A 12,260-nucleotide genomic window follows, 5' to 3' on the forward strand; every position below is an offset into this window, starting at 1 on the left:
AGCGATAGCACCAACCGACTAATAATAATGTAATTTAATTAAGAAATATTTAATTACAATGCAATTCAATTAATATAGATAAAATATAAAAATCTAAAACAAATAAAAATTGATATATAAATGCAATTAATATACAGATTGGTTTAAAATTAACAAAACAGCAGAGATAAAATGAAAGGAAACCATGACTCCAAATTGAATTGAAATATACAACATGAATTGCTTAAAAAATGAATAAAAGAACAAAACTGTGATTTCAATTAAATATAGTTGTGGAAATATACAAAACGATATAATTCAAATAAATTGTACTTTACTGTCTCATTGACTTCAAGCGCTAACTTGAATCACCAATCCAAGGTTCCGGCTCGTTAATTTGAAATGAGCTTCTCTGATATTTAATTCGCATAACGTATGATGTGTTCAAATTGTACTGTGGGTGTTCAGGTGGTGGATATAAAAATAAGTTACACCCCTTTCAAGAATAAAACAACAATTGTGTATAAAGGCTCATTATTAGTGTGTGAAACCTAATTAGGTATCCACAGTCACCACGAGAGTCAACAAATCAAGAGTAATAGCTTCTTTTGAGGTAATTATATCTCTATTGTAATTACTAGTGTTACTTTGAACTTGAAACTCTTAATTCTGTTTTTTAGAGGATTTAAGGACTAATCAAGATTATATCGACCCCAAAGTCAAACATATGAATTGCTTTATGTGAACAACATCTAAGCACATACCGCCAGACTCATAAAATGAAAGATCTTGTCTCTTTAAAAAACACTTGAAAGGTAGACTTAGAAAGGCAGTAAACCCACTTAAGTAACAGTCAAACTTAATTTGGAAACTAGAAAAAGCAAAAGTAAGCAAATATTATTTATTTTCACTTTTAAAATTTGAATTATTTCTGTTATCGATTTTCTACTTTATTATATCTGTTTACATTAAATGTCATTTACATTTAAATCTCATAATAATTGTATAATGGCAATAAAAGTGTTCAATTCAATTTGCACTGGAAACAAAAAGGGGGAAATAGTGTAATATTAGCTTTTAAAAAAAATTCAACAATTAAAAAAAAAGGAAAAAACAATATTTTCACATTTTTAAATGCTTTTAAAATGTTTATTCTGAAAAAAAAATGTTGCATATGTTTTATGTATAGAAAAGGAGCAAATCTCTCTGAATGATTGTGGACTTTTAATTTTATTTTAACAAGAAATGTGTTCGATGCCCATAATTTAATTTGGTTGGCCACAAAAAAGTGACATGCCAGATCTGACATCTGCACTTTAAACGACTTGGACAGCTGACGCACGCGACAGTGGCCCGAATCAAATCCACGCACCTGTCCCGAGAAGCCCTGCCCATCGTGGGACTGCAGAAAGCTGCGGTAGACCTGGTTGGCGCGGGCGATGACGGTGGCGACGGCGTCCTGGTAGCGTGGCGACACGATGGCGAGCAGAGGGAGGGCGGCCAGCGGCAGGTGGTCCACGCTGCTTGAAACGCAGCTCTCGTCGTAGCTGTACGGATTCAAACTAGAGGAAGAAGAGTGCCCAAATCGTGATAGGCTTTTTTAAAATATCACGCACACATCTGCTCAAAATGAAATCAAATCCAAAGGTTAAGAACCATTCGACCCAAATACTTTAGTCGCCAGGTCTTGCAGGTGAAAGGGAAAAACTCTGTTGTGTCACATGGAATAAACCTCCTTGCACTAGCGAGTGCCTACATATGTGCGCGTGTCAGCTAAGTCAACTTTAATGGATGTGTGTGCATCGGCGTGACAGCGCGGGAAGGGGGAAGATGACATCGCCCGACACGCTCCCCTTGCAGACTGGCTGCCATCGCCATCCATCAGTTTCGGAGATGACACGAAGTGGCAGTGAAGCCGGGCTAAGGCTGCAATGCATCGGCGGTCCAGATACCACCGTGTTAAAGCATTAATAGTATTGGCTCTTAAATTGTGGGTTCGCGAGTCATGCAAGTCTGCAAAATACACACGACTCTACCATGTTCTTTCCTCCCCTTTCCCCTCAGTGAATCATATCAAAACTACTCTGTAACGCTACTTCTAGTCAGGTAGTATATAGACACACACACATTTATGTTCAGTTATTTTTCTTTGCCCCTACAACTCTTTTCTGTCTAGCTGCATTTTTTTCCAGTCTATAGTTTTACCAAACTGACGTGGTTGAGAAAAACTGAGACCAGTTTTGGAATACCCATCCCTCCCAAAAAAACAATAATAAAATAAATAAATCAACCCAAAAATATAAAAATGATGTTATTACTTTATATTCTCAAGTGAGACAAATGTCTACCCAAACCATTGATTTTCATGGCCTTTAGAACGCACTGCGTAATTGAATACGTAGCTGTACTGACAACACGTTTTTCATGACTAGCATGTACATTTGCAAAAATAATCAACACCACACCAGCTAATAATGAATGCGGCTAAATAATAAAAAAAAGAGCAGTTGTCAGTGCTCTCTGTCGTCTGCCACTTCCTCTTGTTTATACTCGTTGAGCAATTGCAATTTTTAAAACGCTGGCTGGTGTCCCAGCAGAGCAGTTATCAAGAAGGACACGCAGCTGTAAAGCAGCCCAGGAAGTGTCACCATGCACGCACCACGTGATATGCAGCTGTCTGGCATGCAGGCCGCTTCCGGACCCTCTGGAGACGCTGTTAGACTGGCACTCTCCAGGGCAACTTGGTGAGGGATTGTTTCCTTCATCTATTATTTCTTTGCGTAGGTTTAAAGTCGATGGTGAACACGCCGTGCACATAGTATAAAATGCATTTTGGAATATTTGACTTGAATGTAAAGAAAGGCATTATTCTTAGTTGTGAATAGTATGTGCAATATAAATTGCAATGAAGTAATATAATAAAATACTAAAAATAGAATTGTGAATACATTCTGCATCTTGATAATAGAAAATAGTTTGTGGGTGTTGAACGATCTGTCAAATTGGAAAAAAAAATGGCTGACAAATGATGTCATTTTGAACATGGTCCTCATTAAATGATTCAAGCAATAAATGTGTACAAAAACAGTGCAGCAACACATGTAGAGAGACAATGGCGCTTTGTCTAATGTTCTTTTTGAAAAATGGCTATCATTGCAGCTTATTGAGTCGAATTATGTTGCAAATGTTCTCAAATTTTTCACCCATTTGATGCTGTTCATTCTCAGTATAGAGAGCCTTAGGAGGATGATCTGATATGGCAAAAGGCCCACTGAAGACAGGGCTACATTAACAGCAGAAGATAACACTACCAATCAACCCAGCGACCCTCGGTTGTTAAAAGATAAAAAGTCTCTCACACTAGGAAAAATAACAGTGTAGACTGGCAGTTTCTGTCTTAATTGGACTCTGGTCCTAGAAATACAAGCTGATACGCTTCTCGATGTGGCTTTATTAACAGCATGCGACTGTAAATAGTCGTAGTCGTTATTCGCGACCTGCCAACGAGAGTCGCAGCTCGACCTCTCATTCTCCCTCTCCACTTCTAATCATCCTCCAGGGTTCCTGTCCATTCTGCCGCTCATGTCAGTTTTTTAATAGTCTGAGAGTTTGGTTTCCATCAAGGTGGTGCAGAGGCGGGCAAGCGGCCAGCCTGGTGGGTGTGAAAGGAAATCAATGTGGGAAACTTTTGCTCTTAATTGGCCGTGCAGAAAGCTCTACTTTGGGGTTTTTCTTCTTGCTGGGGTTCTGTTTCATACGCCAACGTCAGGTAGGCTGGCTGCAGAAATTCAGAGCCCTAAGTTTGGAATAATGTCTGAAATAATTGCCTAAAACCTTAAACTAAATCTATCATATGGCATTGACAGTTTTAGTTCCAACCCCCGACACAAATCAATCAAAACACAAATTTGCAATCCTGAACCAGACTCAAAGATAAACTATTCAAAGCCTGAATCCAGGACTGAAAGCCTAGTTTCATTTGGAACCACATTATGAAACACTAATCCTTGTTGGAAAACAAACCTTATTTGAGACTCTTATTTTGTTCCTTGTAATTGAATTACAGTTTGCAAGGATAACCTAAAAAAAAGGTATGAAACCACGGTATTTGCAATCATATCTTCATTGAAACGGTAATGTGAACCACAGTGAACAACTGTTTTACAATCCCTAATCTTGAGTAAAAACCCTAATTTGAAGAGTATCAACATGAACATCTACTCCAACCCTAATCCTAGCGTGCATGTTTGTTTATGCAAAGAGGAGTTGTTTTGACAGGTTATCTTTCGTATCTCCCAACTCTAATAAGATAATAATTGCGGGTCTCTGAGGGGAGCAACAAGCTGTCTCTGACAACAGAACAAGATCGGAGGAGTCTCCATGGGGGTGCCCTACAGTACACCATTTAAAAAAATCACATCCATTGCAGCGCCTTGTGAGAAACATTTTTCCATGGCCACCTCCGCGCTCTTTGTCAACTGAGCCGTTGGCCTCAATGTGTGGAAATTAGCCAGCGACGGCTTCCCGCCTGCTCCTCACGTTTCTGTTTGTGTCACGTCGGCCAAATTTGGTGCGACACGCCCACCCGAGCAACACTTTCATCACAAATAACACTATTTACATCACTAGGGGTTGCATGTGAGAAAATTCTTGTTTAAAACAGGAATTCAAGATCTAATCCTGTCTAGAAAACTTCATTTAACATCCAAATTGATAACCAAACCAATTGCTTGAAAGCTTTTTCTTTTAAACCCTGACCATGTCATGAAATATAAGTCACTGATTTTTTTGCAGACGAATTAAATGATAGAATCTTGTCAGTGTTAAAAAATTAACGATCAAGACTCAAAGATCTACAAGAACTGAAACTGTACAATAAAATATTTTTTGTGATGTGGCACAGCATTGTTGAAAAAAAACCAATGACATAATGGCAAAAATGGATCCAGCAGAGGGCGTGTGACAAATGATAAATGAGTAGGTAGACTTGCGGTGTTTATCATGTGACGAGTTCGAACACGAAATTGAAAAAGGTTGCGGGGGAAAGATCCCGCCCTTAAGTTATGTCTCCCTTTTCTGGCCAACAGGGAAAAGGGATTAAAACTGTTTTTTTTTAAAGAGTAAGGACTACGGGCTCTTACAGTTATATTCAACATCGCTTGTCCTTGTCAGGGTGGTGGGGAGGCTCAGCTGACTTCAGGCAAAAGGGGGACTAGACCCTAAAGTGGTGGCCAGTCAGCTACATATAGAGATGGACAAGCATTCATGGTGAGAATTGATCCCACACTGTTTGCAACAAAGTCAGGTGAAAGAACTACTGCACCATTGGTTGGCAAGTTGCAGTGAAGTCCAATCTATCGAATTCAGTAAAGCACCCCCTAAGGTGATACTTTAAATGCCAACTGTAGTTTGAAACGCTAACTTCCAACAGTTTTGCAGTCTTCAAACCTTAACATTGTATTGAAACACTCCCTATCCAGAGCTTCAAAAATAGAACATGAGTGATAAACATTTCCTTCCTGCAAAGCAGTGTTGCGAATGAAAGGAAAATGACAAATCTCTCTGGACGCTGACAACGGCGAGCTATAATATTTCACGCTTCAACAACCGAAGGCCGCGATTTGACGTCAAGAAAATATGCTACTCAAAAGAACTCATCTGTTCCTTCTGCATTGCCAATAGCATTCCATCTACAGCCATTCAAGCCAAAGACTCTGCACCTTAAAACTAAACGACACTGCCCAAATGTGAAACATCATCATTAGTACCTTGAAAAATAAAACACATGCTCATAAAAAAGATTTTACGCTTCCTAAACTATTCAATAACAGAGCGTTGCGGTGTTAAAAATTCAGTTCACGAGACACGAGACTGTATAATTTATGATGAGGGCAGAGATGACGCAACCATCGACATCCATTAGGTGAAAACGGCCACAAATGAAAAGTGAATTCAATCTAACATCAAATTAGCACGGAAGGCACAGAGAGTCGTCTCCTCTCGTCCCCCCAAAAAATCCCAAGGACTAAATTAATAATACCATGAAATGACAAAAAAATGGCAAGGACCAAACCAGAAATAACAACAAAAGTCAAGGAATAAAAATAATGAAATAAATATTGGGAAGACAGGAATGGAAAGAAATTGAAAAACCACTTGGAATGACAAATTCCAGGCAGCATGATGAGACACTCACTTGGACACCAGCGAGAAGGCTTCGGCACACACTGGTGGGCACGGCACCAATTTGATCATCACGTGTTCGGTGGCGGCTTGGAAGTGGGCCCGTGTCACTTTGTCCAGCACGGACGCCAGGGTTGCCACGTCGCCCGCCTTAGCGCTAGGATCGCTGCTCACTGTGTCCAGGATGTTGCCTCCGTGTACCACCAGCAGTAGCACGTGCGTCCGACATTTGGAATTCTGCAAAAAAAAGAAGCTGTGACACCATCACCTTATTTGATCAGATAATGGCTTTGTCAATTGGTATGTGGCTCATTCATCAAGGTTATTTTTTTTCCCTCTCGGTCATCCATGTAACGCATTTCTCGATTCGTTTTCGATAACACGAGACAGATCCTACCTCTCCGTCTTCCAGTCCTTCAATACTGCTTTGGGGGGCACAGCGTGGGTTGCCCAGCTGGTAGAGACCCTCTATAAAGGTGGCAATAACAAAAATAATAATCAAGAAAAGAAAAAATATAGTGGAAGAGTCACTTACAGACAGCATAAATGATAATCTGACCTGAGTCAGACTTAAGTACCCAATTTTTGGCCTTGTATTTTGCTATTAAACCCCAAGAAAGCCTGAATTTCACTTCGACTGGAATAAGAGTTAAAAGAAAAAAAGACTAAAAACGTGCATAAATTAGTGGAGACTCACTTGGCATTCACTTGGAAAAGAAAAAGCGCCAAGTGAATTTTTATGGACTTCAAACAGAATAAAATGAATACTGTCAGTGTGATGTCATATTGACATTTGTTCCAGTTCGGGAGTGCCTCCATTTTTTATGGAAATACTGTAGTTTTGCCAATATTGAGGATAAAATTTAACATTTAATCAACCAGTTGAGTTTTGATGCCATCATTTTGTCAAAAACTAGACATGCTCCAGAGGCTTTTATAAACCGCGCCATCTCATTCTGTTTCTACTCATACAGCTAGTTTATTCCCTTTTATTCTGTCCTCTATTTAGAGTACAGCGCACAAGGGAGCCCGTGACGCAGCGACACTATTTTTGGTCACAAAGGAACAGAAAATCAATGGTGGCTGGTTTTCCTTCCTTGCAAAAGAAAAAAAAAGGAAGAAAGTGGGAAGTTCCGGCATTCCCGGGAGGCAAAACACTGTCGATCTCACACACGAACCATTTCAAGACGAGAAAGCTTTACATGCTTGAATTAATGGGCCAAGTTCAATGGCTGCAACTAATAATGCAACGATCTGTCCAGATTCGCGAGAAAAATGGATTTTAGCAGTTATTCCCAAGTGACTACTTATGGCGTGCCATACAGCAAAATGTTTTCCTTAAATTCTCCTGACTAGGCATCTGAAGGCATAGTTCTACATTTGCCTGACATGTTATGCAGCAAGTGATGATATGACTGGGTTTCTGATGGTTATCATGCCTGTCACTATACCGGATGAGGGCAACCAGAGGTTCTGGAGCCGCATGCGGCTTTAGAGCACTGCCCTAGTGGATCCCTGGAGCTTTTTCAAAAATGTTGGAAAATGGGGAAGATTTTTAGTTTTTTTAATATGTTTTTTATAGGAGGACAAACATGACCAGTAATGTGTAGAAAATGTGTAGTAAATATATATATATATATATATATATATATATATATTTCAATCAGCAAGGCGGAATGCTATGAATTGTCTTATTTTGGCAATTGACATAAAAGATAAAACCCTGCTAATTTTCTTCAACCACGACATGCAAATTAAGTTCTTGCAAGCAGTTCCTTGTTGTAACTTTGCTTATTAAGATTCTACAGCTTATTAAAATAATTACAGAAAATTTGAATACCCTAAAAAGCGTCATTATTGTACAAAGTTGGCATGCTTATACTCTCATTTTCCGAGTATAGTAAAGTGTAATATTACGATACTTGAAAGTCTACAGGTTGCAAAACAAATCAAGGCGAACAAGCAGAATTCTCGGCATGTTTTGCTCAAAACTGCTAATGCTAAATGATGAGAAAAGCACTCAAATGCCTTTTTTTAAACCAGATAAAAAGACAAACTAATGTTTTACGACCAAATGATATGAGGTGAGAAGTGTGATCCCACATGAAACTAAAGAATTAATTATTAATCTCCCCGTTTGGAGCCTATTTGGGATACAAACGATATGAAAAACACCTTCCAAGTGGCCTCCTAAACAGTTATTTTTCTAGCGTGCATCTTTCATACTCATTCTGGTTTCCCCTCAGGTCTTTTGAACCATCTTAGTGTCACATTTATCTTGCAAAGCCAAGCAGATGGTTGTCAAGTGAGGAAAGCCAGCGAGGGATTTTCTCCATCTGAAAGCTTGCCTGGTGGGACTTCCTCCACGGTATTAACAATGAAGAAAGTTTCTTTTCAGCGCCACCTCTAAAACAAACGCTAGTTCTTTTAAAAGGCTTTCAGTTAATTGAAAAATGCATTCTTGTTTGAAAATGGAACTAAAACCCTTGCTGAGAATTGAATTCTGCTGCTGATGATAATACTGTTACAAACTAAATACTACAATGTCTGGATCAAAATGGCTGGCCGGTGAAAGAGTGATTAAAACCCCGCCTCACAATTCTCAGGTCGAAGGGTCAATCCTCGGTGGGTATCGACCTGTATGGAGTTTGAAAGTTTTCCATGAGCTTGCGTGGGTTTTCTCCAGGTACTCCAGTTTCCTCCCACATCCCAAACAGACTCATTTTAGGAGTACGAGTCTGATTGCTTGTTAATCTTCAGTTGCCCTGCAATTGGCTGAAAACCAATTCAGGGTATTCTGGGATTTTGATGTCACAACCAGAATTGCTGAACAAAAAAGTGGGTGTTTCCTGATTCATTGTTTTGGCTAGAGAAAATATGAAATAAAAAAGAAAATGCCAGATTCAAGTGCCAAATTGGTTTCTACATGTTAAATTACATGAAGCGTATTAATTTCAATGTATCCTTGAGATTTCAAACTTGAACCCCTCATTTAAACTTTCTGACATTAAACCTAACACAACAAAACACTCATTTGAAAACCTAAACTTGGCGCTATACTTGAAATCGAAACCCTAATCATAGGCCAAAATCCAAAACAAAACAAAAAAATCCACTGCAACTACTTTAAATAAGATGATCCTACTTTACCTTGAGGTTTTCCATCTTTTGCTTCTCTGCTTTGTGTGGTCAGAGTAACAAATATATGCAGACAGACGTCAGAGAAAAACTGAAAAGAGGCGACCCTCAAAAAGGCCAGTGGGGGAATAAATGGGAGCACAAAGGCTGAGGACAATTGGGGGGAAAAAATGGAGATAAGAGGAATAATTGGCAAGGTTAGGAGCCGTAATGGCTTCAGAGGAAGCGATAAATAGACTGTGATTTAATAGGCGGGGCCGAATGAGATGAGCCGGCTGTACTTTTCAGCGCATTTTCTGCCTTTGACGAAAGGCGTTAATTAAGGGTATATTTTCCCTTAATTCCATGACGCCGACCTGCACCGTACCCCGATGTGACCCTCGCTAATGTCAGTGCCGATTAAGCACTCACAGATGACGGCGGGACTAAAATACGGCAAGCTGGGGGCCATTCCCGTGATCGCTCCTGTCGCCAATGATTCATATTTTAACTGGCACATCGCAGACGAAAGAAATGTCACGTCTACAACAAATCCAGTCAATACAAATACTTACTTATGCATGATTCCTCTTACCATAACACAATTATTCCTTGCTAGTAATACCATGATTCGCACCTTGCAAAATCAATAGAATTAAAATAATAAATGAAGTCCAACCAGCAACAAGTGTGTCTCTTTTTCATGTATATTTCTATGATTGTCATCTCCAAGATGATTTTGAAATACTTTTCACAGCTTTCAATGTGAAGTTCCTCCTTGGAAATGCTGCATTTTTTCTTGTTCTATTCAAAGTCCTCCTGCCTGTTATTTTCCTATTTTCTCCTGCTTTCTAGCACACGTCTCCAAGTTTCTCCTTGTCATTTATGAACATCATGGTCCTTTGGGATTAAAGTGTGACCTCAGCTGCCATCCTATTTGTCATAAATGCAAAGCGCAAGGGACTCAGAGCTGAACCCTGAAGCAGCTCAACCTTGACCTTGACCTCATCCCTCATACCTGAATACTGCTCTCAAACTAAACCTAACACTTCTTTTCCATTCTAAAGGTTTTCATGCAGCACCATAACATCCCTCTGTGTTTATTGTAATTGGCCTAACCTTGACTGTACTTCAACAAAACATTACAGGAACTCAAGCATCTGCAGGAAGCAAGATTATAGAAATATTCAACGGAACTAGAAATGACAACGATTCTGATGCAAAACGCTAAACAGTGAACAGAAAATGACATGAACACCATCGTTCCTTGCAAGTCATTTACAATAACACCTCGATTTGCGCAAAAATCAGAATGACGAAGAACTAATCCACAAATCTACATTGTGTTAAAAAAAATGTAGAAAACCCCTGCATAAATTATCGAGCAAAACAAGCTAAAAAACCACAAGGACTAGAAATTATTCACGCAGTATAAATATAAAGTCATGCTGCAAAGTCACCAAGGGAACAGAGGTCATACAATTAAATACGACCGTTCCCTGACCATTATTTTTGACAACTTCCATGTTGCAAAATAGAAATATTCAATGGCTAGATTGAATCCGCTGAGAAAAAAGATGAAGTGCCCAATGAATCACGCACAAACACATGCATGCACCCAATGTTCAAAAGAGTCCAGTACTTGTGTGAAAGTGGAGTACTTCACAGGTCCTTGATGCTTCAGTCAGTGGCCTGCTATTTACGTGTGTGTGTGTGTGAGCGTGTGCGTTAAAAGGCACTTTGTGCTGCATTTCTGCGGGAGTGATTCTTTTCATCTCAGCTGGGGCGTTCTGACGTTTGCGACTGAAGTCAAGTCACTCAGAGCACCTTACTTTTTGGTTTGGAAGCCACACCGCTAACCTTTGCACCTGCAATTTTCTGCTATTTTGAGATCATTTAGCAACTAATGGAAAAGATCCAAAGTGTTGTCATAAAAATAAACATGATATAATAAACCTTTCGTATCAACTACACGCACATTTTGTGAGGGTTCAAATTCAGTGAGACGAACACCTCACCTTAGGAGTTTTTCACAATAAGAGTATGGTCCCAAGAAAAAGCTCAGTTTCACTTTCCTCGTCGTGTTTTGGGGAGAACATGCAAACTCCACACAAGTGGAATGACCTGGATTCGAACCCAGAACCCCAGAGTTGTGAGGCCAACGCGCTAACCACTCATCCGCCTCATTTAACAGAATCGCAATTAAAAAAAAATAAAAAGCACAGGAAACAATGTATTTTACCAATGCTTACATGTGTGTTCATTTTGATTAATGCCAATATTCTGGTTATGAAAAGATTTCTGACTATAAACTGAAGATGGTCATTTGCATTGATTTAAATTTGATCTGCACAGTTTAGTGACATTAAAATGTTATGTTATTGCAAGTGATACTTGACAGACATTTATGAAAAGAGATAAAAGGCATATATATGAAAATGATTATTTCTATTATTAATAGCAGTCCATCCTTTGCACAAATGAATCAATTCCCTCAGCGCTTGCAGAGCGGGTTCAACTATTCTATTAAAAATCCAACATGCTCTGCATGAATCTACACAAAACCCTGAACTTATTTATGAGCACTGAGAGTACAAATTAAAGTTTCCTTTTTTTGTCAGTGGCACTAAATATGTGCCAATCAAAATGGCTAATCGCGACATAGAATTCTTCATTTAAACACCATGTCGGCAATTAAAAAGCTTCAATTTCACGACATCAGTTGGATTTCTAAATTACACTGTAAAAAATAGGAGAAAATGCACAAAGAATATGAAGGATGAAGTATGCAAGGTTACTATTGGAAACAAATGAATACAATTTCATAGCTGACTGGGACAGGCTTCATTACCCCCCGCAACCCCCGTGAGGGTAAGCGGTATGAAAAATGGATGAATAAATTAATCCAAGCCGAAAAACATGACCACCTGATAGGTGTCGTAACCAACGTTCCCTCTAAGCTGCGCGCATGCGCAATTGCG

The 12,260-nt window shown here is 39.2% G+C and overlaps 1 protein-coding gene across 2 annotated transcripts in view; it reads right to left on the reverse strand.

Annotated features, from left to right (window-relative positions):
- pitpnm3 (PITPNM family member 3) overlaps nt 1–12,260 on the reverse strand; it is a 47,745-nt gene that overhangs the window by 17,518 nt on the left and 17,967 nt on the right. For both annotated transcript variants that reach the window (XM_077610623.1, XM_077610624.1), the window contains exons 4-6: nt 6,560–6,630; nt 6,176–6,399; nt 1,352–1,541 (exon numbers count right to left, since the gene is read on the reverse strand). In XM_077610623.1, the coding sequence (XP_077466749.1) occupies nt 1,352–1,541; nt 6,176–6,399; nt 6,560–6,630 (485 nt within the window). The remainder of the gene's footprint in view (nt 1–1,351; nt 1,542–6,175; nt 6,400–6,559; nt 6,631–12,260) is intronic.

The sequence above is a fragment of the Stigmatopora argus genome, chromosome 10, assembly GCF_051989625.1.
Source record: "Stigmatopora argus isolate UIUO_Sarg chromosome 10, RoL_Sarg_1.0, whole genome shotgun sequence".
In the NCBI taxonomy this organism is placed as follows: Eukaryota; Metazoa; Chordata; class Actinopteri; order Syngnathiformes; family Syngnathidae; genus Stigmatopora; species Stigmatopora argus.